This window comes from Lagopus muta, chromosome 2 (assembly GCF_023343835.1).
Source record: "Lagopus muta isolate bLagMut1 chromosome 2, bLagMut1 primary, whole genome shotgun sequence".
NCBI lineage: Eukaryota > Metazoa > Chordata > Aves > Galliformes > Phasianidae > Lagopus > Lagopus muta.
Window position 1 is genome coordinate 107208325 of NC_064434.1, and position 25926 is coordinate 107234250.

General features: G+C 42.4%; 1 protein-coding gene across 17 annotated transcripts in view; it reads right to left on the reverse strand.

Moving 5' to 3' along the window:
• CCDC88A (coiled-coil domain containing 88A) overlaps positions 1-13629 on the reverse strand; it is a 75574-nt gene extending 61945 nt beyond the window's left edge. For all 17 annotated transcript variants that reach the window (XM_048935209.1, XM_048935208.1, XM_048935206.1 and 14 more), the window contains exons 1-2: positions 13100-13629; positions 12912-13012 (exon numbers count right to left, since the gene is read on the reverse strand). In XM_048935209.1, coding sequence (XP_048791166.1) covers positions 12912-13012; positions 13100-13162 — 164 coding nt within the window. In that variant the 5' untranslated portion in view covers positions 13163-13629. The remainder of the gene's footprint in view (positions 1-12911; positions 13013-13099) is intronic.
• Between the last annotated feature and the right edge of the window lie 12297 nt (positions 13630-25926).

Below are 25926 nucleotides of genomic sequence, written 5' to 3' on the forward strand. Positions count from 1 at the left end.
ACACTCAGGCATGGTGAGGACCTACAGAGTCATCATACCTGTCCCCAGTGCCTGCATACTCCTGCATAGAAATACCTGCTCATCCCTCACACCATATCCTATCAGATTCTAATCTGAGCATTATCAGGACATCAGCAGATACTTTGTCAACAGTACTACAACAAAATCATTCTTAAGTTTCATCCTCTCCACCTTAATCCTTACAAATCCAACAACGTATGGATCAACTCTGGCAAGTTAAGCCTGGACAAAGATGATCAGAAACTGCACGGTGTTAATCTTGTGTCAAAGTTAGTGCCAGTGAGAGCCAGACGTTTTCTGACTTGTTCACTTACATGGCTTCTGAAAGTAAGGCAGCATCCCTTTGGATTTGTTTCCAACAGATCACCCTGTTTGTCCCTCTCCTTTACATGTTGCACATCTTCATCTCTCAACACCAACTTAATGGCTGACACGTTCCTTACGCTTTATGAAAATACCTGCCTTCTTTTTTGATAAAAATTATACTATTTGAGGTCAAAAAGTTTCATTTGTTGTTCTTAAAATCCACAGCGTTAGATGTGAGGAAAATTCTGGCTTTCAAAGCATGCCCCAACTGCACAACAGACACCCAAGGACACTGACAGCTCACTGTCTGCACTGAACTGTCACCAGAAGAGCTGATGAGGCCCCTTGGAAAGAACTCCACTATTTTAAAAAACAAAACCCCCTTCCCATTACCAACAACCAGGACCTGTTATCTAGAAACCACCAACTTTAAAACTCACTGATCTTCCTGAACTACAAACCACCGTTTTACATCATCTTCATTCAGTCAATATAGTCCTCAGAGAGGCAGCTGGAGTATTAATTCCTTAACTTGCTCCTTTCAAAGCACAAAACCACAGCTTGATGTTACTTAGGCTTTCCGTTATATATTGTTAGTATAGACGTATTCTGCCAGACTGCTACGTGCCAGAGTTACTTTAATGCTGCTATCAAGCATTCTGAAATAACTGGGAGACTAATGAAATAAAATATGCAACATTTTTCCAAGCAGAAAGATCATATTCTAAACACAAATCCCAGAATTTGTATTGCTTTCAAGAGCATGCATCTTCAAATTTGTTTATATTTTGTTGCAATTTATTACGGTTATAAAAGGTTATTTACACCAGTGCTAAGTAACTGTTAATGCTAAGAAAAACCTATAATAAATTCTAGTAATGCTAAATGCTAACACTTATTAGAATACAGCCGGTCCAATACCAGTGAAACAAGATGTGCTGTTGGGAACGTAATAAGCAATAAAATCATTTTAAAAACAATTTCTAAAATGGATCTTTTACAAAGACGAGCATTAAAAACCGCTTTTTAGAAAACAGAAGGTTCTTGTGGCTGCTGCCCTGTTTACACTGGGAGCTTTTTTAACACAACACGCTCTGAACCGGTCCCTTTATTGGGTGGAGACACTGAACTGCTTCAGTGGCAAATAGCCTAGCAAAATAGGGCAAATCTGTCAAGAAGTCAATAGGAAGCAGAGCAGTAAAAGATACCCTTAAGCAGTTTTGCATTTAAGAGCAACCTACTTATGACAAGATACATTAATCTCAATAGCAATAAAAACAGACAAGAGCATCTATCCCAATAACACATCAGTTGAAAACTACTGAACACAGAGAGAACTTCAGTGTTTTTGAAATATTACCAGTGCCACGAATTACAGCTTGAGACCTCATATAAAAATCAAGGATTGTCTTCAATTTTTCATTGACCAAAAACCTATCAGAAAAGGGAATGTGATAGCTTAATGGCTTCATGGCAAGCTGCAAACCAGTTGTGTCCTCTCTCACCATCTGTTCCTCGTTGGTACTTAATCACCAAGTATTATGCCACACCCCAATTTCAAATTTGCCATTGAGTGAATATAATTGTTGCACATCTTGAAGGGTAATAAATACTGACTGTTACTCTATCAGTAGAGCTCTAGGGTACTGCAGCACAGTATTCATTTTTACATGTAAACGTTGCTGAGGCTGCAATGTATTTATAATATTGGCAACGCACATGACTACTACAACTAGACAGCTGCAGCCTGACTTGCTAAAGAAACAAGCTGTGTATGATCTGGAGTGGCTCAAGTTTCACTTCTGAATCCTGCTTAGCCTTTAACTTCATGCACTTCTGTAGGATCCAGTAAAAGGATGCTCAAATCCTAACGTGCAGCAACCAAGCACAAACCACTCCTCTGCCTTTTTAGTGAGTGGTTATCACAATTCACCTCTTGCAAAGCATCTTGTATTTCTACCCTCAAGACAACACTTTTCAAGCAGCAATCCAGGCACAGCTAAATGCTTGCGTAGTTCTCCAGATATCTGCTCAAACATCTGAAGATATTACAACAAATACCACGTTATCTTTACCCCAAAATAAGGTGACCATCAGTACCTCAGTTTAATGATGCTTTGCTAACTCTGCATTTAGCAAAGATTGACTACATGTGCAAAAATATCCACCAGCTGTATCAAAGGCTTTTTGTCTCATCCCAACATGAGTTTTAGGACTAGCATCAAAAGCGTTTTGCTCCTTGTACAAAACTCCATCTCCTAGCCATATGTCCAACATCATAAACTGCTAGGAGGCTGAAGCTCCAAAGCTTTTGCTTTAAGAAACACAACCAAGTGGCCTACAACAAATCGACTACTTGGTGGGGATCCCAGGGATCAATACTGCCAGAACAGACATGGACAAAATTAAGCCTATGTAACCAGCTTCCCTACTCCCAGCCTGAGCTCTGCAGCATCTGAGCAGGCTGACCTACTCATAAGGCAGCTGCACAGTGCTTAAGCTCACAGCAGAGGAGCTGTCAAACTACTCAAGGTGGAAACATGCTAGAAAAATTGCACATGAAGCAGTGCCACAAGCCTTTGTGCTGAGCAACCCAGTATCTCCTTCCTCCATCAAAATGAACCTGCTGGCCTCACCATCTCAGTAGCAGTGGTATGATTTGCTAGAAGAGGCATCCCCTCATATCTGTATTTTCCCAGGTTTACAGGTTCATGTGCAAACAGCCAGACAAAATCATCGTGTATTCGAGATCTGATGTCTGACGTTTCATTTCTTCCCACCTTTTGAGGCAACAGTATTTAAGAAAAACTACAGAAGCAAAATAGAGTTAGTAGTCAGAAAGCACCTTTGGCACCAACTTTGAAAAACAGTGCAGGCAATTCCTTCGTGTGATTCACTCACTGTGATGGAAGATGCTCGGTGCTTCTGTGACAATAATCACTCTGAACTGCCTTCATTAACATAGCACCACATTAAGACAACATGACAGCCATTCTGAATTGTCTTCAGTAAGGAACACTTAAGATTTAAAAAAAAAAATTAAGATGAAAAAAGCAGCCAGAGACACTAAGAAGGAGAAAAAGGAAATTACCCAGTTAAACTCAGAGGAAGTAAGGATGACCAGTGCTCAGTGGCATTTTGACCATTGAGTGCAGGAACAGATGATGAAAAAACCAATCTTAAATCAGAACATTATCACTATGTAGCTGTATAAAGATTTTTGCATCAGTTAATATTCTCCAACAAGTGTTCAGAAAGTACACTCCCACTCGCTGACTGTAACTCCCACCCAGTGTCTGGTCTGTTATTTCAAGTGCTTGAAAATATCACTTGTGGGGAAAAAAAAAACCCAAAAAGCCGTAACACCCAGACTGATTTCTTCCTGTATCCTCATTAATAGCAAAGATGCATGCAGGTGATCAAACTGTAGGCAAAGAAAACTCAGGAAACAAAACAGTTTGCCTCTGATTCACTAGGCACACCTCTAGCACTGCATTAACATCTCTGCAGAAAAAAAAAAAAGAACAGTAATAGCTGCCAACCTTACAGAGCAACAGCTGTCTTTATCACACAAAAGGAAGCAGCTTTAATACTACTGCTTCAATGGAACCATCAGATAGACTTTCCTTATCACACTGAAAAGTTACTGTCTCAAAAGAAAAGAAAAAGCAGTTTTGAGCCAGCGATTCAGATCAGCAAATCCCTACAAGCAGCAGCAAACACCCAGCAGAGCTGAGGCTGCCTGGCCCTGCTCCTCAGCTGGCCTCCAACACATCAGAGCTCCACTAACAGAAAGGAAAATGGCCATGGCTCAGAGCATCACACAGGACTTAATGCTGTCACACAAAATGAGCACTCCTGGGTATTGAATGATTGCAGACTCCCAGAAGAAACAATACAGACAAAGCCTCCTTTGAGCAAACAGATGAGAACCAGAAAGCTGACAAACACAGGCCTGCGGGAGAGGTCACCTCAGGAAAGAAAAAGGAAATGCACAGGTCTGCTTCTATCTCTCCATGTCCTTCTCAGAGCACTTTGCTAACAATCATCATTCACCTTCCCACCACTGACTGTCCAACAGTCTACAAGAAGCAAATCCAGGAGACATGTTCAAAAGGCTAAAACTAGAAGTATATGCAAGTAGAACACCATTGATTTTTCAGTCCTCATTTGTACAGGCTTTTTCTGAAACACAAAAGGTGACAAATCCTCTAGAGCAACTTAAATCACAATGAGAGATTTCCTTTTCTGTGCTCTTCAGAAAGAAGTTCACTGACCTTCACACACACAAACCACACGACAAACAGTAAAGCTAAATCCTTTATCACAGAGGCCTGGATTCCAAATAGGAATGGAAGCAATATTGGTTGAGAAGGTAGAAAAGCACACAAGTTTTCCCCAGCTCCATGTCACCAACCAGTGCTGCTACAGGTCCATCAGGTTGCTCTAATGCTTGCACTGTGCCACTTCCCAAATTATCCTGGCCAACAAGGCAGCACAGGCTGTAAGAGCACCGACTGGAATGAGAGAGCGAGAACAAAGATGTGCACAGGAGTGAAACAAAGCTCTCAGGATAACAAACTGCAAATTCTCCCTTTGCAATTTTGAGTAGTGTGTTTTATTTTTTAGGTAAGGGTCAGCAGGTTTTAACTTCTCTCAAATGAGTTCAAATGTTAAGAACTATTCCAGCTAATAATACTGAAAGGGAAACAAAACTACCTAACTTTCTGATCAGCACTTCTATGGAAGTGGCCATGGAAAACACCACAAACGTTCACATCCACAACAACCCCATGACAACAGCAGGACCAGCTGCTTTCAGTTATGTACTTTCAGTCAGAAACCAGGATTCTACAACTCTCTTTACTCTGAGGAAGAATAATGAACATTTTATAAGTAAACTAATAACAATAAAATATACATCTGTGAAGAATGTAGAGCTTTACTCAGATAAACACAGCTTTGCTTGGGATAAAGATCCAAATGTACCTATCCTAAAATGGAATCCTGGCCAAGATTTTACTTTTACTTTTCGAACAATTTCGGTAGGGTAAATATTTAATTCCATGTCTGCATTCAGATTATTCAGATTTAAGTTAAAAAAAAAAAAAAAAAAAAAAAGGAACAAGGAACAGTTCTACATTCTGCCAGAGAAATGCAGAACACAGCAGCAAGTTTAGCTTCTTCTGTTCTCCTCTCCCCCCCCCAAAAAATCTGCCAGGAATACTCCCATGCAATATGGAAAAATATGAAATCCTTACCTTTTGTCATACTGATTTTTAGGCTACCAACTGATGTATCCAATCCTCTGTACTCATTCTTCCAGAGAAGGAAATAAATTCAAGTGCAAGGCTCTTGGACTAAGGGGATTTCCCAAGAAAGCACGTTACATTTGTTGTAAGGATTTGGTGGATGTCAGCAACTTCCCTGCTTCATCTCATTAACGGAGACACACAGTAAGTTTTCTGTGCACATCAATAAATGCACAATCCCCTACTGATTTAGATATAAATAGAGCAGTCCACGAAGGAGCTCACCCCTGTTAACCACACAAAGCTACAAGATCAGCATATATATAAAGGGTCTGTAAAAGAGTTGCATTTTTTTCATCTTTAAACATTAATATCCTTGCTAAGATGCAAACCAACATTTGTACACATGACATTTGTCTGTATCTTATCATACATCAGCTAGCATGTGTATTTTATTTTTGTTTGCCGTACACGATGCTCTAAATGTACAGCAAGCATCTTCCCAAGGTACCAGGAAATTACACCAGACGTTTTTTTGCTCAAGGGTTTGCTAAGGGAAAACAAAAATACCACATAATCAAAAAATAGAGCAAATTTCTCCCTTAGCATAAAAAAAGACAAAACTCTACAATAAACCTAAGTGACCTCTGCTCCCCTTGCTGCAGAAAAGGAAGCAAACTTTCAAGTTTATCCAAATACACTGCACAGATCCAAAGATTCAGTGAAAGCCAGGAATAATACAAGCTGCTTATGAGTTCATCCCTTGCTATTTCCCAGTCCAAAAATACAACTTCAGATAATTCTTGCTTTTTCCTTGGAGTGAGCCAACAGGAAAGCAGACTAACCAAGTTTAGGTCAAGCAGTACCGCTGCTTCAGTTTGCTGCCTTAGCAGCAATTACTCCAACGAAACAAAGGGGGAGCATTTTGTTAACACTGCTTAGTAACAACTACTGAAGAGGCATGCAAATAAGGGCCATGCCTCTTTGGAGCATCTCGAGGCATAAGTACAGGACTCTTTAAAAGAAAACAAAAACACAGGCTTCCACATAGCTATTAGCAAATAATCTCTGACCACCGAAGTCACATGTTCTAACAAAGCAGCGTTCTGAAAAATGTCTTGACCCCTAAATAATTCCTTACACGGGGAAAAGCAGTACAGTATGAAAAGACAAGGAAGACAAAAAAACCAACGCAGTTCAGAAATAAGAGGAACCAAAAAAAAAGAGGAACATACAAAAGAACACTAAGCTAAAAAAAACCCTTCCTAGCAGAAGAAACAAATGAGGAAAGTCTACGAGTCAGCCTCCCAAATTAAGTGTAGGATGAGGAGACGCTTGATTTTGCAACCAGTTTGTCAGTCACCTAGATTAGTTTTCGAAAGAAAAATCAGAGCACAGCAATACTTGACAAAGGCTTGCAGTGCACAGATCCCCACACAAGCCATGGAACCAACACAGCCTTGCCAGGGAATGACAGCAGCCAGTCAGCCCAGCTAAGACATTTCTGACTGAACTAAAACTTGGGCATTTATTGCTGCCACGCTGCCATAATGCTGCAGAGCCGCTCAAGGCGCCCTGGCAACCTGAGCAAGCTCTTCATGCCACAGAAAAATCACAGCAAAACAAGTCTGTGCATCACCTTTCCTTACTACATGGGGAGCAGCAACAGTGGCAGCACAGGAGAGACGATGGAGCAAAAGGAAAATCAGCCCAGTGCCAGAAATATGGGCAGCCACAGCTGGAAATGGAACCTGTCATCCATCTACATCTGAACCACTAAAACACACAGCACAGCTGCTAGTGCAAAACCTGAACAAGTATTCCTCTGGCACACAGACACACTTGTGGCATTCTCTGTGATTGTGTGACCTCAAGTTAAAGCCAACTTTGCTGTGCATGAGAACAGCTCTATTCAGGAGTGCCGTGCTGTGCTCTCTGGGTGCGTCTCCTCCGTTAACTTGCTCAGGGATCTCTGCCCCAAAGCCTTCACAAAAAAGCCTTAACTAAACTGTGCCATAGGAGGAGATGGTGTGTCAGGGTACTCTTACCTTTCCTGGCAATCAGGAGATAAACTACACACTTACATAGCAATTGCTAACTTATCTTCGTACAGTGCTTTCAAACAGCACATAGAAAGTGAGCAAAATGAAAACCACTCTGAAAGTAAAACTAAAAAGCCATAATGGATAGAAGCTGTTTCCTTGCCAGAACTGTTTCAATGCTGAAACAAGCTATTTTCATCTTAGATATTTCAGATAAGACTGCCATTTGTGAAACACACAGATAAACTTAGCTTTTAGACCTTGGTCTCAGCTACCAGCCGCACCAAGTGCATGGTAGGCAGTAGAACAGCAGAAGAAATAAGAAGCCACAAGCAAAGGATATTAACACAATACATGAAGAGCTGAGAAGGACACGTGTGTATGCAGGGGACGATTAGACCATTTGCTTCCTAACCTTCAAAGTTGTAGAGTGAACCACTGAATGGTTTACCACACAGAAATAAATTGAAGGAGACAGGATGAAGGACATTGGACATCAACAGCGGAAAAAGACACAAAGAACTCAAAAAATGGAGACGTAGCCAGAAGGTCACACACTCCATACATTCCATATCCAGCCTACACTCTATTTCCCCTTTACCTATCAAGAACTCAAGCACCTCAGAAGCACAGGTACCAACCTACATTCACCTCACTTGCACGACTGAAGCTGGCTGCAGGCAAATGTTCAAGCTAAAATTCACCACCCTCACTCTAACACTGCATAAAAGTACCTTTTAGTTTTTGTAATCTAAAGGTTTCAATTCCAGCAATCTTGACTGCAGTGCACATTCTGCTGCATCGCTTCTTACAGAATTTGCTTCTTTGCAGAAACCATCACAAACACTGCTTTCTTTGAAGAACACCTTGCAGAAAATATTCCTGCAAAACCACTTTTGAGAGCAACTCGAAACTGCTAGTGACATTTACCTGCATCACGTGAGCCTGGCAGAGTGAGTTTGAGAAATGTGAGTCAAATCCATCCACTTCAACCAATGAGAATGGTACAGGCTTCATTTTATTTGCCACTTGTCTAAAATATCACGTGCGTGTAGTTTTGCTGCCAAACTCACCAATTTAATTTTCCCTAAATCATTTTTTCCCATCCCTTTGCCCAGTCAAAACCTGACCGAAGCTGCCTCTTTGGCCTTCACATGAAAGAGTTAATTGGATTGGAGCACACGTCCCTGCTCTCTTTCACAGAGCCAGGCAGCTGGCCGAAGCGCTGGAGATGGAGTCCAGTTTTCAGAAAAAGATATAAGCAAGCCAGAAGTATGGGCTGGCAAGCTCAACTGCTTGGGAAAAAAAAAGCATGCAACTAAAGACTGAGAGCACAGAAAATGAGTCAATGAAGCAGTCTACACATTCAAGGCACACACCACCACAGTAGTGGAAGAAAACTGTCAGCCAGTCCACCTGGAAAATTCTATGGGTGTGGAAGGTCTGCGTGCAGAGCCAGACTGTGAAAAACTGTGACTGAACAGCAAGAATGGAGAAAAACAGGAGAAAAACAAAATGCTCCTTCCTTTGAAATAGTTCTGAACACATTCTGATGCGGTAACTAATGCGGGTAGTACCAATGGATGTAGTCAGTTAATGCAGTGGTTAGGAATGGAAGACGGACACAAAAACAGACGGGTTCTCCAGGCAGTGCATCGTTAGCTCAGTTCCAGAGCTTGGTTCTTCACATCACTCACTCTGAACATGCTATTTGCCCAACAGTTGCACTGAAACAGATCCATTGCCACAAATGCAAAGTAGAGTAAAAAAAAAAAAAAAAAAAAAAAAAAAAAAAAGCCATTAAAACTAAGCTACAGTTTGAATCTTTTTTTTTTTTTTTTTTTTACATAAACAAATATTCAATGGTGCTGCTAAATGGAAAAGAAGTCCCAATCCTGTAATTACTTGAATAAAAGTACACAACTGCAAAGTCTCACAGGTTGCTTGAGAAGAACAACTCATACATCCCTACCCAAACAAGTAGGTATTATTTACTAGACGTGCAAGGGCTGACTAATCTGCTGAACTCTATTGCTTCATTTTAGCAGCACACAACATACATCACTCAAGCACCTGCACATTTCCCAACATCAGAAGCCTTTTGACATCAAAGCATCCCTGCAGGCATCCAAGGCCAGGCTGGATGTGGCTCTGGGCAGCTTGGGCTGGTGGTTGGTGACCTGCATACAGCAGGGGTTGAAACTAGATAAACACTGTGGTCCTTTTCAACCCTGGCCATTCTATGATTCTATGATTTAGGGTAAAGGTAGGAACTATTGTGGGTAGGCTTGTCCACCTCTCTGCTATGGCAGAACCCCACTGAGGAGATCCCGTGCATGGCGATTTACTTCCAAGATACATAACTCCTTTCTGTACCAAAGAACACAAAGCTGAAGGCCCAGATTTAGAAAGACAGATGGGTTTCTATCCATGTATCAGACACAGACTGCTCCTAGCAGAAGGTGGGTAAATGAATACTTTTGAAGAAACTGACCTAAATTTAAACAGGAAATGGGATGTTCTCTCAAGTCAGGAGCTGATATTCTAAGATCAGAACTCACCTTAAAAAACAGGAAAGCAAACAAACAAAACAAAAAACAGCTTGCCTGTAGCATCTCCAGTAAAGGAAGAGCTCTCCAGATCTAACCAGACCAGTGGAATCCATGCAATTTTCACATGTTCTAAAACTTTCAACAGCAAAAGGCATACAAGGAATGTAACAAATTTGTTTTTCTCTTCCTGATGTACTGGGTACCAATAAAGTCAATTCCAGCAGAAAAACAAATAAGAAACCCAGCCATCTCAGTACCACTGCTGAGAACAAAAAATTCTGCTATGGAATGAAATAACTTTGTAATATGTAACTGTTTAAAACATGCCTATAACTGCCCCCCCAGCATTTGGCAGAACTAAAATACGTATTCAAGTATCAGAGCAGCAAGACCACAACGCCTCTAACAGCCTCCACTTGTTCATATCCTTAACTTCCTTGAAAGCATCTAATGCAACCCACAGCAACAACACACCACAGTCCTTACCCAGCAGATGGTTGATAGCTGTATCCTCACACCAGAACACCAGCATCCCATGCATCTCTCAACTAACGTAAACAGCAAGTACTAGATGACATAACTCATATCAAAAGCAACTTCCACAGATGCTTTCTAGGCACTGCACTCCTGATCACTTCTGCAAGAGCAACACTATTTCTCTAGAATTACTGTGTCATAACACGTAACTATGGACCTCTATGTCTCATGTGAAAAAGTCAAACAAAACGTAAAGAAATTCCAAATATAAAGATGATTTTGAAGTTACATTTCCTGCTACATTTCCTCAACGTATGGTAATTTGCAAATGAAGATGAATTTTTAATATGTGGATCTTCAAAGGGACCAGAAGCTAACAGAGCTTTCCACTGACTTCACCAGAGATGGAATCTGTCTGCAAAACACGAAACATTTTTTTCCTCTTTCAACCCTAGCAAAAGAAAAACAAACATATTCCCCTCACCCCTTCCCAAATAAGAATACGGTTCTGGAAGAAGTTTCATTTCTAAGCAGTAATCAATCTTAACATATCTTAACTCCCCAAAAAAGTATTTTAAATTAAACACACCTTCCAGAGTAGTTACGTATTTGTAAAACTAGATTTACTGTCAGCACTTGTACAGCTTCCTCTAATTTAAGGTAGTTTTCAGTTGTTCCAAGTGCCAAACTTCCTTTCTTTGCCTCCCTCCTGTGTTTACACATCTACACACAACTCCTTCCAAGTAAACTACAGTCATCCCAGCATGCTGTCAAAGCCAAATTCAGTGCTCAAGCATGGGATTGTTCTCTCCCTGCAGCTTCCCATGTTACACAAACGTTCACCACACACACATCAATCAGGTTACACTTTCTTAATATTGTAAAAACTTACCGAGAAAGCTCAATTTTGAAGTTATATTCTTCAAAATCACTTTGTTCCAGCACCAAATTTACCTTCTACTTCCAGCTGTCAAACATTTTTAATCAAACAGAAGCTCTATATGCTAAATGCACACTTAAAATTGACCAGCTATTTCATGTATATGCAGTCCAAGAAAAAATAAATCAGTCGTAGTGACAAAGAAGGCATTGATTTCAAGAGGATAACAATTCAAATTTAAATGTGGCAAGTAGAATTTTGTTACACAGGTTATTCACATGAGCTCGATACCAACAGAAAAAGCTATAAAAGTATGTGTGTACAAGTAAAACTGTAAGTGGAGTAACAGGATGCCCATCATGAGTGCAGTGCTAAGGAACAGCTGTCATCACAAGCTGCTCATGTGCTGGTTTATCTCATCATTCATAAGCCCACATTTTTTCGTACCTATGCAAATAGATTTGCTGTCTTCCTCTGTAAACATAACAAAAATTGAGTATTTTCTTCCATTATTGACGTTATTAAGTTACATCACTACGCTCCTCACAAAAATATTACATGCTAGTATTACAATAATGGGCAACATTTCAGTCAAAACTATGCTTAACAAAAAATAATAATCACAACACACAGTTGGATATGCTGGTATTTCTCTGACTGGAACTTTTTGAGCTATATGTCTTCTAACTAGCAAGCTACGCATTTATTCATGTGTGATTTTATGCCATCTCATAATGATGGAGTTGGCTTTTTTAAGCAGCGTTCAATAAACAATTGAGAAGACTATGTAAAAACAGCTCTTCTGTGGTTTGTGGCCAAAAAATGCTCCCCACTCACAGTTTCAGCTTTACTGCACGACTGCTATCTACTCAAATTCCGAACTGTGAGAAACGAAGCAGAAGGCGTTGATGAGCAGACCACTCCACTGGCAAACAACGTGATGTGATTGGTAAATCCTTAGGAGGTACAGTGCCAACCAAGATAGGTATCACAGTCTTACTAGCTCAGTGCATTTATTCAAAACCTTGTTTATGATTGTGACTTGACAGCAGAATGAACCGTTATGCTTCTCATGGAAATCTGGGAAACCACTTAAAGCGATCTCATTTTCCAGCAAGCTCCAGATTGCATGATGAGCCCATCCTGGAATCACATCGCTTGGACATTACACCATCGTCTGAGCAGATGAGAGCATCTGCTCTGCTCCAAAGTCTCCCTGCCACCCACCACGGGACTGCTCAAGCCACCCAAGACAGAAGTTATTTACCCACGCTACTACTGAAGGAAAAAAAGAAAAAAAAATGCAGTTCTGGTAAGAAAGCCCAACGTTCCAGACAAGGAGAGGGACAGAGGCAGGCGGCGCGGGGCCGCACACACTTACATCTGCAGCATGACTTCGTTGAGAAATACGCCATCCACCAGCGTCAGGTATTCCTCCAGGCTGTTGCCATTCTCTTCTGCTAAGGGTCCAAACGTCCGAATCTGAAAAGCAGTAACCGGATGATGACACAACGCCAACGAGAAGGAAACCAATGAGTGACAGGCGAGCAAAAAAAACCCAACGCTTACCCATGTGACGAGAGGGCTGCGCGTGAACTTCTTCAAAACGGGGGTGAAGACTTCGTTATCCATTTTACACGCGACAGGCCGGCATCGGCGTGCCTCCCTGATGCCAGAACGGTTGAAGCCCACGCCGCGGCAGCTCCCGGCAGCGGACGGACTCAGCTGTAAGCAGCCAGCCCCATTTCCTCAGCGCGGCGCCGGCGGCCACGATTAACCTTCCTCCTTCCAACGGCACCGCGTCCGAAAGGCCGCCCGTGCGAATCGCGGCCCCTCTACCGCCGTCCTCCCGCTACATGCCGGAGAGGCGGGAGGCGGGAAGGGAAGAACACGGGGAGCCTGCCCGGCTCCCGAGATTTCAGACAAAAGCGAAACAGGCGGAACAAACCCTCGCTCCTCGGGCAGCGGAGCCCCGCGTGGTCGGCGTGCGGCGCGGCTCCCAGTCGCCAACCGCCCGTTCCCCAGGCTACCGCACAGTGACGCGGGGCGGTGACGCCGCCGCCACACCCCGGCCCGCGGCCGCACCTCGCGGCCTCGCCCTTCCCCCGCACCGCCGTTCCGCGCCCCCGCGGCCCCGCCGCCGCCCCCCCCCCTCTCAGATAACGGCCGCCTCGCCTCGACCGGCGGCTCCGCGCCGCATCGCCCGCTCCCTCCTCCCTCCCGCCGAGCGGCTCCAGCGTGCGGATCCCTCCGCCCCGCCGATCCCTCCGCCGCTCGGCTCAGGTCCCTTCCTCTCGCCGGCCGCCCCTCGAGCCGTCGCCGTTGGATGGCGGCGCGATTTGAGGAGGGGCGGAGCCGCGGCGGGACAGCTGCGGCAGGGCGCGTGCCCGCGTCTCCTGAGCGCGCGCACGGCTTTTGCGGCGGGGCCGCGCGGCCGGGAGGGGGAGGACGGAGAGATGCCCGTGTGGAAAAAAATCGGCGGGGGGTGGGGGGGGAAGAAAGAAGGTGGGGAATCGCGAAAAAATGCCTTCGCGGAGAAAAAATGGGGGATGAAGCGCTTCCTCAGGAGAGGTGCGAGGAGGTGAAGCCCGGACGCGGCCGCGCCGCCTGAGGATGCAGAGGGGAGAGCGCGGGGAGCGGCGGCGAGCGAAGGCGGCACCGAGCCATTGTCCTGCGCCGCCTGCTGCCGCCCCGCCGCCGTACTCCTCGGGAGCGCGCGGGGCCGCGGCCGCTCCGTACGCGCTGGGCGCTGCTGACAAAGCGCGTTATCGCCGCGCCGCACGAAACGAAGCCGCAGGGCTCCGCCGAACGGCCTCGGCTTTACGCACGGGCATCGCGGAGCGCAAAACGGTGCGGCGGAGGACCGCGGTCCCGGCGTGAAACAAAGAACGAGCAAGGGAACATCCGCAGGCTTGGATCGGAACGAGGACCTGGTGATCCATGGGTGGAATGAATGCCAGCGAACTACCAGCCCTTCAAAAGAGCCACAAAAGCGTTTCTGTAAAAGCCTGAATAGCCAACTGCTACGTCCCCAGTCTCTGGCGGCAGCCTGCAGTGTGCACTTGTGCGTGCAATGCTATGGAACTTCCCTGGCTCATCGGTTTGTTTCTTGTGGGCTCTAATTAGTCAATAATGACTTCGGTTAGAGCAGTTGCTATAAATTAGCGACTGGTAGAAGGAGTTGGTAGCCAATATGGCAGTCATATGTTAATAACACCAGCTGGTTCCTGAATTCCTGAACAAGGTTTTTATACCGAGTTTGCACAACGCTGAGATAATGGTTTGGTTAAATGCTTTTGGAACGTTTAACTTAGAACCATAGAATCATAGGATCACCGTGGTTGGAAAGGACCACCAAAACCATCCAGTCCAACCATCTACCTACCAGCAGTATTTTCCCACAAAACTTTGTCCCTTAGTTACAATGGCGTTATCGTTTCTGTAGCTTACATTTTGTCAAGCTAAGCATGAGAGTATTCACCTCTTTTTCAGGTATGCGCTGCAATCACAATGAATTGCTGACTGGGGAGCTATTCACCGTGTAGTAATAGCTACAAGAAACTGGATGAGCTAGCAGCTCCTCAGTTCATTCATTGTTCATCGCCTGCATTCCTAGCTGTTGGGTACCAGCAGGATGCCTGTGGATGTTAGGAATGCTGATTGTACAAACTGGTGTAGCCAGGCCTGACCCATTTGCAGCTCTCCTGGACAAGCTCAGTTATTTCCTTCTGTTCAGATGCCGTGATGCAAGCTGGTTATTTAAAAGGCAGCCATCTGAGAAAGGGGAGACTGTTTGTCATTGGACAGGAAAATGTTTGCTGAAGCCTTTTCTTCTATAGGCCTCACTTTAAGTTAATTTTTTCTTTTGTTTTCTGATCCCAAACTGAGTATGGACAGCTTCTGTTTTAGCCCAGCTATCAGGATCTTCAGCAGTATTAATCTAGGAAATTCTTAGAAGTCATGGCTCCACTTCCATGGGCTACTCAGCATCCCTGTTATCTGCAGCTTGTATTTCAGTCTGTACTGCTTTACCGCTGTTTATCTGGGGACACATACAGGCAAGTTTGATGACAATAAGATGAAGTCATAAATCCAGGAATTTTGTTATTATAGTTCAGTGCCGACTGAGGAAGTTGGCAGCTTGGGTTATCTGACCCAGAAATAGAGAAGCCTGGAAGTTGGTGGCTGCTTATGTCTTGAAATGTGAGCTGACTGAAAACTGCCTCCCTGCACTGCCCCGTCCCCAGGATGGATCTCAACCACTGAGAGAGGTATAACTCAGGCTGGTACCACTCCCTCAGCAAACCAGTAGGCCACCTGAAGGTTGAACCCATCTTTGCTTATCCTGTCAACTCTGTACACCTCCTAAAGATTAGGCTCCAAGCTTTCAGCTTTAACTGGGACGTGTACAGCCCTCCTTAACTAACTGTGACTGAGTTGGAAATTTCGTCTCAATCTTCTCCTTGGAAAGTAAAATATATGTTGGCTACAGTAGATCTGGTAAGGTAGTTTAAATGATTATTTGACTTTGAGAGAATAAAAGGTAAAAATATTAAATTACCATAGTTAAATTGATTGAATCTTTCCAGGAGTATATGTGCTAATATTTTATATTGGAACTGCAAACATTCATATTTTTAACAATATGTCTACATACACAGAGAGAATAATCTTGTGTTTCTGCAACTCCATCCTCTGAAACAGACCCACCAGTATTTAAATGTGTGTGCAGCCCACTACATTTGAAAGAACAGATCTAGAGATTAACCTCTGTGCTTGAAGGGTACTGTTTGTTCTCGTACAGGTAAAGTATCCCTGTCCCATTTATACTGCATCTCCTCTGGCACCACATCAAAGATTCTACACTGAGGACACTGAAATTACAAAAATATCTGTGTGTCGACCCCAGTTCTGCAAGTTCTGCAGTGTTGTTTCACAATGTGTTGATTTTTTTTAGCTTAATTTACTATGGGTGCTGTTGAAAAATGAAAGAGGATCAGGAACACAAAGTGAGGCCTCAAGTCTGCAGCAGACTGCATGATAGCCTAACTATCTGCTCACTGCCTCGTTTACCTTATCAGACTTTGTCAAAAGATTTCTGATGGGTCCTGCTCACATTGAACTAAGGGAGAGGACTGCTTTTTGAGAAGAATGTAAACAACCTACTCATCTTCAGCTGAAGCAAGAGACAGTGGTTTTCTCTTCCTCTTGTGCATAAGCAAAGGAAGGAGGTGGCAGAGAGCTCTCACTGCTGCTTTCCCCTTTGGATCTGCACTGCTGGGTTGCTACACCTTTGCCTGACCTCACAAAACTTCAGATTAAGGCAATACAGAAGCCTTAATGTGAGGAAGCAAGTGTGCAAAAGGAAGCAAATGTGGATGCTGGGGCCGATTTAGTAGGACTGTGGCCATTGGACACTGGAAGATAGTGAGGACATTCACCTAGCTGGTTCTTAGCCTTGTGCTCAGAGAAATCTGTTACCCTATCAAAGCAAGGCTACTGGAACAGGTGGGACAACACCATGAAGAGAAGGGGCACAGAGGGGTTGAGTCTGGCTAGGGATTCCCAAATATGGCTAGGAATTCCCAAAGATCCCAGAAACTACACCAGACTAAGTTGCTTTCACAGGAGTGGAAAGAAGGGGAAGTCCTTCTGTGGCATGAAAAATGAAGTGGAAATTCCAGAACAGTTCAAGATTTTGTATCTTTGAGTGACCAAAATTCCTGTCAACTCTAAGGGAACTTTCCAAATAAGAACTGTAAAGTCACCTGAGAATGATGGTATTTTGAGTGAAAACTGAAGAATAAAACAGGAGGGGCTTGAGGAGAATGACTGTTGTCCATTTGATTTATTTGTTTTAGAACAGACATTTTACAGCTTTGTCTAACTGTACCAGCTGGCAAGAAGTAGGTATCAAAATGGCAGTCAGAGAAGATTTTGTTAGAGTATCTGCAATAAGAACAGTCCTCTGCATCAGCCTCAATATGGATGCCTAAGACTTTCCATGGGGCAGAATGCTAATTGCAAAATATGATATTTACCATTTCCAGACATTTGTAGGTAACACATCCAGATCAATCTCATTCTCTTTTAGTCACGTGGATACTGAAGCCATAATTTCCTACTGAATTACAATTAGAATTTTTTAAATGCACTGCATTTAAAGAAAATCAAGAGAACTTAATGCCATAGGTTGTCAGGGAGAGAACTGCAAATTTACAGCCACATTTAATGTCAGCTTTAATTCACTGAGCGGCATGCTGGACTCTTTATTTTATCCTTTTAACTATCCATTTACTTAAGCTACGTTGGTATTTAAACTGCAGAGGGGTTGGTGGAAGCATTATATTTAATACTGTCGTTCATCCGAAGAGAGAGGCACTTAGGACTTTTTGTTCCTGTTCATTTGGTTGGACTGGCAGGAAGGATGTTACTGTGGCAAGTCAGCTGGTCTGATAGCAACACACCTCTGGATTTTAAAATTGCATTACTGTTTGTAGGTATTTCAGTAGGCTTAGACAGCTAGGAATGTACGACAAAAATTACCTTAAAATTCAGTTGAAGTTAGAATTACATTAATTCAGGTCTTTTTGTTGTTTAGCCAGTAAAACCTTTATCTGTGAACATTTAGACTTTTGTCCAACTACAAGAACGTCTACTAGTGTCATCTACGTTCTTCCCTTTGCTGTTTACTACACACAGAAAATACTTTTTTTTTTTAAAGTAAGCCTTAAGCATGATGGCAACAACAGCAGCTATCAAGACAATGGCTTTGGTTCTAACTTCTGTTGCGGCCAGTGGAGTGAGACAGAGCAAAGGCTCTTGCTGATATGCCTTCTGTCAAAGAAGTTCCTGCCAGTGCAAGCGGGGTTTCTTCTGAACTGGGTCAGGAAGATGAATTATAGGGCATGCTCTGCATCCCCTCTGAGAAGCAGCAAAGTGCAGCCCAGTCTCATAATTGTTAGCAATTACCGCTAGTGCATGCAGATAGGTAGCTAGAAAAGCAAGACAACATAATTATATCAGCAGCGCTACGCCATTTTAGATCCCTAATGCACAGAAACATCGGGCTGATTTGCTTCTCTAGTGCTTTCCTTCCATACAGAGCACTCTCACCATTCAGCTTAACAAAACAGAAGGGGTTTTGTATCCCCTGTGAAAGACTTATTTACCTCTTCAAAATCCATTTACCTCAGTTTCATTTTATTATGACATCGTTTACTTTGCTTCATCCAGCACCACGTTTCTGGTAATTGCCTCCCCACCCTTTGCCTTGGACTCTTGCTGGTGCCTCCTTTCTTTCATCCATATTTTTGCAGCCACAGTGTCACTTGACCCCACTAGCTTGGGCAATGCTGGCGTGAAACCCATATTTATCAGCTCAGCAGAAGTTATTAGCTCCATCTCATGCAGAGCCCTGGGTCACCTTTCGTGTTAGCATGTCTCATTAGAGAGGCATTCCTCATCAGCTGAAACTGGTGTGCAGGATCTTCCCAAGGTCAGTAAATAATGAATTGGATGGAGTACTTTGCGCTTGATTCATTTGCTTTCAGACTTAGTTATGCACATAAGAATAGAAAATACATAATGCTAAGAATGTAATTGTTAGTAGAATAATACTCTGTCCAAATCTCTTCTTTCAGCTCTTTCCTCAGGATTGTCTATCCATTTTCATATCTGATTTTACCCATGGGTATATGTAAAATTATTTACCTCTGATAACAGCTTTTCTCTGTATGAACTACTTATGAAACAATTAAAAGCTTTTAAGAAAGACCTATTTTGACTTTGGAAAAATCTGTCAAGGTGCTTGTGGATCAAGAAAACACAAGTTACTCTTTTCTTTTACATCACTACTTTAAAAAGGCAAATAAAGTGTCAAGAAAAATACTGCTGGAAAATAATAATAAAAAAGGTAATAAAATTACTAGGTAGCATTCCTGATAAAGCTTCTTGCAAGGGTGGGAACAGCCTGCTCATTCTTGCACTGGGAGCAGCCTGCTCATTCACACCTTTTTCAGAGGCCACTGTTAGCTGCAAGGACCCTTTGTTTGCCTTGCATCCAGATGGTTCAGTTCACTGTGTCACCAGTTTAATTGTGAACTCCATTTAATTGAAGATGAATACAAAATTGGAATTCTTACCTATTTCTGTCCAAGTCTGGAAAACGTTATGCCACAAAGGTTTGTAAAGGCACCTCAAAAATCGAGATCGTCGATTCAGAGTAGGTTTAGTGGATCACAGTCAGTGCCGGGGCTGTTTTTTGGTCTCACACAATTAATGGCACATTCATATCTTGTCTTGTATTATGCCTACTAGTGGTATATAGTTATTTTCTATAAACTATGACTCGTCCTGAGAGGGAAATCCAAGAGTCCTATTATGTGTGCAATCAGTGCAGTATCTGCCGTTACACCATTATACTGAATAGAAAAATGATGTTACGCAGAAGCAGTTAACAACAGCACGACCACTGCCATATGTGAAAAACAACCGAATTTCATAGCTATTCCCCTGTCACATATCTGCTGACATTTTTTACCCATTTAGTTTTAGAAATTGTATCCAGGTAGTTTCCATGGGAGCTGGTTTTCTTCTGCTAACCTATGGTGACGTATTTGCTTATTTTGTTCACACTTTTCTGAACCACTGTGTCAACAGTTGATTCCTGCATATTCCTTTCCAAGGTCTAAATATTTTTCCATCTTCCCTCGGAAGATTCTTCTTGCGGTGCCTGATATACCTACAGAACTCTCCTTATATTTTGTAAGTTGGTTATGTAATACCAGGGTTCTGAAGGATATTTGAACAATAACAAAATGCCTGAGGTTATCTGAGTTAAGGCCATAGCATGGTGTGCTGGTGGCTTAAAGGTCAGAGGACAGTTAGGCCAAAAAGTAATTTCTCCTTGTAATTTCAGGATTTGAGGCTTGTGTTAAGCTGACAGCTTTTTGGGAGCAGGGGGGCTGTAGGGGGTGTTATTGTAAGGCAATTTCACCCACTACTGATTTTGCAATGCTTATAGTATTAGCAAATATCAAGGCTTTTTGTTTGTTTGATTGATTGATTTTTTAATAACCTGGGTAATGTTATACTTTCAATGTACGCGCTGTTGTGTGGGCCAGACAGGGTTTATTTTTGCTGGAGATTACAATGTTAATAGCAGGTAAAAAGGTGTAAGATATGAACCACGAGCAGGAGGATTTGTAGCCCTTCTCACAGTTCTTTTCAGAACATTTTATACTAAAAAGGATGGCCGGTTGGAAAGAACTATTGCTTGTTCTTTTCTGCTGTTCTCAGCTGTAGGGTGTTTTTGATCACAGATGTAGTCCACCTTAACAGTCTACCTTAAAAGGATGAGATTATTCAGCTTGTTAAGTCTGTATCTCTGTAAAAGGCAAACACCTTAACAAAGAATGGTTTGTTGCTGACCTGCAGCTGGTTATGGTATTTCATCTGAAAGCCTATTTAAGTCCTTAATGGTAACATTTATTCCCTCTCCCTCAGAAGAGTATTTTACAAACAAAATTAATTAACAAATGGGGATGGCCAATTCTGTGCTATAGTTTAGTGCGACGGTCCCCCAGAAGGGGTGTTGGCATTAATAATAATCATTATCTCCAAATATCAAGAGGTCTTCTGACTCTGATGAGATCTCTGCTGGAGCTGAAGCCTCCATCCCCAGGTGGTGCGTGAGCAGTGCGGAGCAGGCGGCAGCTGGCAGAACAGCAGAAGCTGTGGCAGAGGGCACAAGCACTAATAGTGCAAATAGCATACAAGTAACCTCTGACACAGGAATTATTAGCAGCCGAACCCTTGATACTTTATCCAATTTATCCATAGCTTCCATTAAAAATGACGGACGTGCCTCCAGCTTGTGAGGCTTTTTTTTTTGGATACACATTTCAGAGCTGATCCTTTTACATTCAGTGGATGTACACTTTTGCAAATGATTCGAGCTGACTTGACTTCACCCCTGCTCTGCTCTGGTCTCAGATCTTTTGCTCCATCTAGTTCTTTCTTTCGCTGCCTCTGTCTTCCCTGATACAGTTAAGCGGAAGCAAATAGCAGTGGAGTATTAGAATTGCTGTAGTTCTCTTTATAGCGGACTGAAGCGTGTTTAAGAAATTAGTCAGGCATTCAGAGACTGCTAATCCTTTTTGTGAGGAATACAAGGCTTGGTTCTTCGAAGGAATTTCTCACTCCAGGGCCCAGGATGTAGTTCAGTCCTATCCACTAAATCCTCTTGCAGCAAGACAATCATACAAAAGTAAAAATGGGGGTTAAATGTGACTTTTTCTTACTGCCATTTTTTCCTTGGCTTGCTTTCTCATATCATCATATATTATATGCCTTCTCTTTGAAGAGCTAATAATTAGCCCAGTGCTTAATAACAATACAGTAACAGAGAAATCCAGCTGTTCCTCCAGAAGGCATAAGAGAAATTTAGTAGTGTACGGGTTTAGAGATAAACTGCAGTTCATTTAATTATTGTGGGCTTGGGAGACTGGGAAGATAGCAGACAGGAAGCTCTCTGTGAATTGGAGATGGAATCTCCTGAGAATTATCACATTTGTCACTCTCAGAATGAATCTGCTCAACTTACGTATCGTGGTCCATAACAGCAGGAAATCCATGATGCATACAGTGACAGTTGATTTTATTCGTGCAAATTTGACACATGCACACATACAGTAGCTGCAGAAGAAATAAGAAGGGCAGTGAAACAGGTAAACCAAGTAAGTTCCTGAATAAACAACCCTTTTTCGTTTGATATGGTCCTATTTTAAGTGAAAGTTAAAATGCTGGCTGTAGACATTAAATATCCAGTTTTACTTTATACTAAAATTATAGAACCGAAGATCCTTTACCTTCTATAGCGTTTTAACTGGATTTGAAAATCATTTAGGAGGCTTTTAAGCTTTCGTGTCAATAGACTACAAAGGAGAAAAAAATAGATGAAACTGCACCTTGTATATCGTGCTTGAACCAATGGTGCCCTCTGGAGGAGATTCTTTTACGTGCAGAAGAGTAGCTCATTCCTAAGGTAAACTGGAAACGCAGGTCCAGTAAGTGGCACACATTCACAGTATTTCTGCTAAGCTATCTGCATGCAAGCAAACCTTTTTGCCCCCAAACCTGTCTGTAATTTTGCCTATACCTAGATGTGCATTGTTGATGTGCATGTGGGACAGTGTTGTATTGAAGATGATACTTGTAGGACCATTAGTGCAGCCAAGATGCTCAAACTGAAACCTCTGCAATTTCAAAATTCTGAGAAAATGCCTTTACAGTTTCCGTATGCCTTGCACTATGGCCTGCTGGTGCTGAGGCTCACCTCACCCCAGGCATACATACAGCTGCCTGCAAACCCCAAGTGTGCCTGCAGCTCAAGAATTCTGTCCAGCTGGAAACCAACAGACCAGTTATAGCATTAGCAGCACAGCCACAGTGACTGTGGATTCATCTGCTGAGAGCCCCTGCTATGTTGCATAGCCTACACTGCTCCAGCTAAATTTCTACTCCTATCTGAGCAGACTAATTGAAACACATCTCCCTAATACGTACTCAAGCTATAATTACCTTGCCAAATAACTATGTATAGACACTATTAGAGGAACACAAGGAACATTTAGAAGAATCATTTTTCCCCCACTTGCAACGTTTGCCATGCTGAGAAGTGTAAGACCTAAGATGAGAGAAAAAAAAATGCGTTTAAAACAGCTTCAGAATTCATAAGCATCCTCAAATGCCAGTTAGTCAGAAAGAATTTGGCCAATTATAAACAAAAATAATGACAATGGTTTGCAATAAAGAGAAATAGAAAAACGCTTTTCTCCAAAGGATTAGAATGAGAAGAAAAAAAGAAATATCAGAGATTTGGTCAGGTAAGAAGGAGGCCAGAAATAGGCAAGATTATAATTAGAAAAAAGCATGCTGCAATCAGTTTTTTGACACTGAAAAACATACAAGAGATGCATGCTTTTGGTAAAAGCACACAAGAAATTCTGAAAACATCATCTATATAAACCTTAGTGAGATGCAGCTGATTTTGAAATCAAGAGAAGCAGCAATTACAGGGTGTGCCTTCATAAGGGAATGGAACCAATTGTTTGAACTAAGTTTAGTTACTGCTTACTGCAATGGTCTGCATTTTCATGATGCAAATCTTAGTTTGCAGTAACGGGCGAGATATGTTGCATGTGTGTTTCTTTTAGAAAGTAGTTGTTTGACGGCACAGCGAGGCGGTGCTAACTTTTGTGCTGATGCCTCACAGGGATATATTACTCCTCAGTCTTCCAGGTGCCTTCCCACACGTCTTGCCTTTTCATAAAACCATCTGGTTTCCTTATGAGATCTACCGTCGTGATTACAGCCCTGCTATCTTTTGTGCTTGTGGGGCTCCTTAGATTCAGATACCAAGAGCCTGACACCCAAACATCCTGACCTAAGTTGAGACCTTGGCTTGTTGGCATTTATATTTTTTGACTTGTTACACAACACACATCTTAATGACATATGGGTTAGATATGAGTAAAGGCTTCATTTTTTTTTTCCTCTCCCTAATCAGGCATGCAAAAGTGGTGGCTGCAAAGGATTCTGGTTAGAGTCAGTTTTATTCTGCATATCTGGAGTAACGTGCTCCTAACCTACCAAAACATCACCCATCTTGTCACAACGTATTACCTTATCTTTTTGAGCTCCCTGTCCCAACTTCCAAGTGCCAAACCTACTCACCTGTGATGTATTCAGTGGTGAATGAATCAAAGGCCTGTCAAAAGTAAATAAATAAATAGATAAATAAGTATATCGCTATTACCTTCAGGAGTAAATAGCACCTATTGCTTAGTGACTCAGTCAGCGTCCCATCATTTCACATAGATTCACCTTCACATTCTGCCACTCAAAATACTTCTCTTTCCCATCAAAGATCTCCTTTGGCATCCTGGATTTACAAACGAAAACTCTCCCACCAAAAGGGCTTACTGGGTGTATGGCAAGGAGCTGAACAGTTTGGGAAGTTCAGTCTGAACCACTGTCATGTTACAGATTGGGATACAGCACAGAACACCCCATGAGGCCTTTTGGAGGCCTTTTCCAAGTGAAAAGTATTGCTTTTCATCTGTATGAAAGCTTTCGAGACATATTTTTCTCGTATAAAATTATTCTGGCACAAAAATACATGCAAACAGCAAGAAGCCGATAATATTAATACCAAACATGTTGAACTGTATTTGTTTCACAGAAAACCATGTGCATTTCTGCAGGGAATGTAGAACTGAATTTTAAGTACAGGAAGCGCTCTATTACTTCTCTGGCATTACAAAGCAATGTTGCTTTGTTTGCTCTAAAATAGTAAGCTAAGCCTATGCAGCCAAAGCGTCAGGAAGGAGTTCTGATCTGTAGCAGCAAACTTTACCTTTCTGTTCCCCTGTCAGCCTTCCTAAACAAGCACTTTTTCCACTTTATCACACTGAACACAAATTGCCAGTATTAAGACTCCCAGCAGAGTCTCAAGTGCTGTTTCCAGCCTCCCCCCAACCCTTCTCCTCCATCCATCTCTCTTCATAGCATAAAGTCCTGCCAAGATTTCTGCTAGAGTGCAAAAGCAGGGATTAGCTTCACCCCATGAGTCTCAAAGCCCTGCTTGCCAACCCATAATGGTAATATGCAAAACAGCAGCAGACCGTAAAACCTTGCAGAGCGCCAGCTACTACAGCCAAATCACTGTTAACATCTTAAGAACGGATACTGAGCTCGGAGTAACCTTGCATGTGAGAGTACTCCAGTATTAGGACCCAGCTAAGAAAACAACTTGAGTACCCCTGGGTATGGGGGAATGGAAGGAATGAGTTATAAACGTGGTCTTAATACAGTCAAAGCCTCTTCCTATTGGGAATAACAGTCCCAAAGACTGTCCAGTGAGCTTTTCTTCCTACATGCAATGGAAAACAAAAACTAGCAGCAGACCTCTGATCTCCTCAGCTCAAAAGGAGGGCGACTTTCAGTCTTGTGCTCTTAAGAAAGTGCAACTGTGAGTAGAAACAAGAGAAGGCTACAGCAAAAAGCTTACACATCTAGAACTTCACACTGCCCAATTTGTGCTGTTACACTTGCACAAAACCACAGATTTATGCATTCAACTTACTTTCTTGTCTTTATTTTCTACAAAATCTAAATACCCTGCTTGCCCACTCCTTTGTAAAAGCAATGATTATGTACAGTAGATTTATACACTTGTCATACTACCGAAGTTTTATAAGCCTAAAGAAGTGTGAATAAGACAAGCATTGGGTCAAAAAAGCCCTATATAATCACAGTATAGGTCTCAGCTTTCAGTCCTACTATGAAACAACCCATGATAGAATACTGTAACCTACAGCTACAGACAGAAC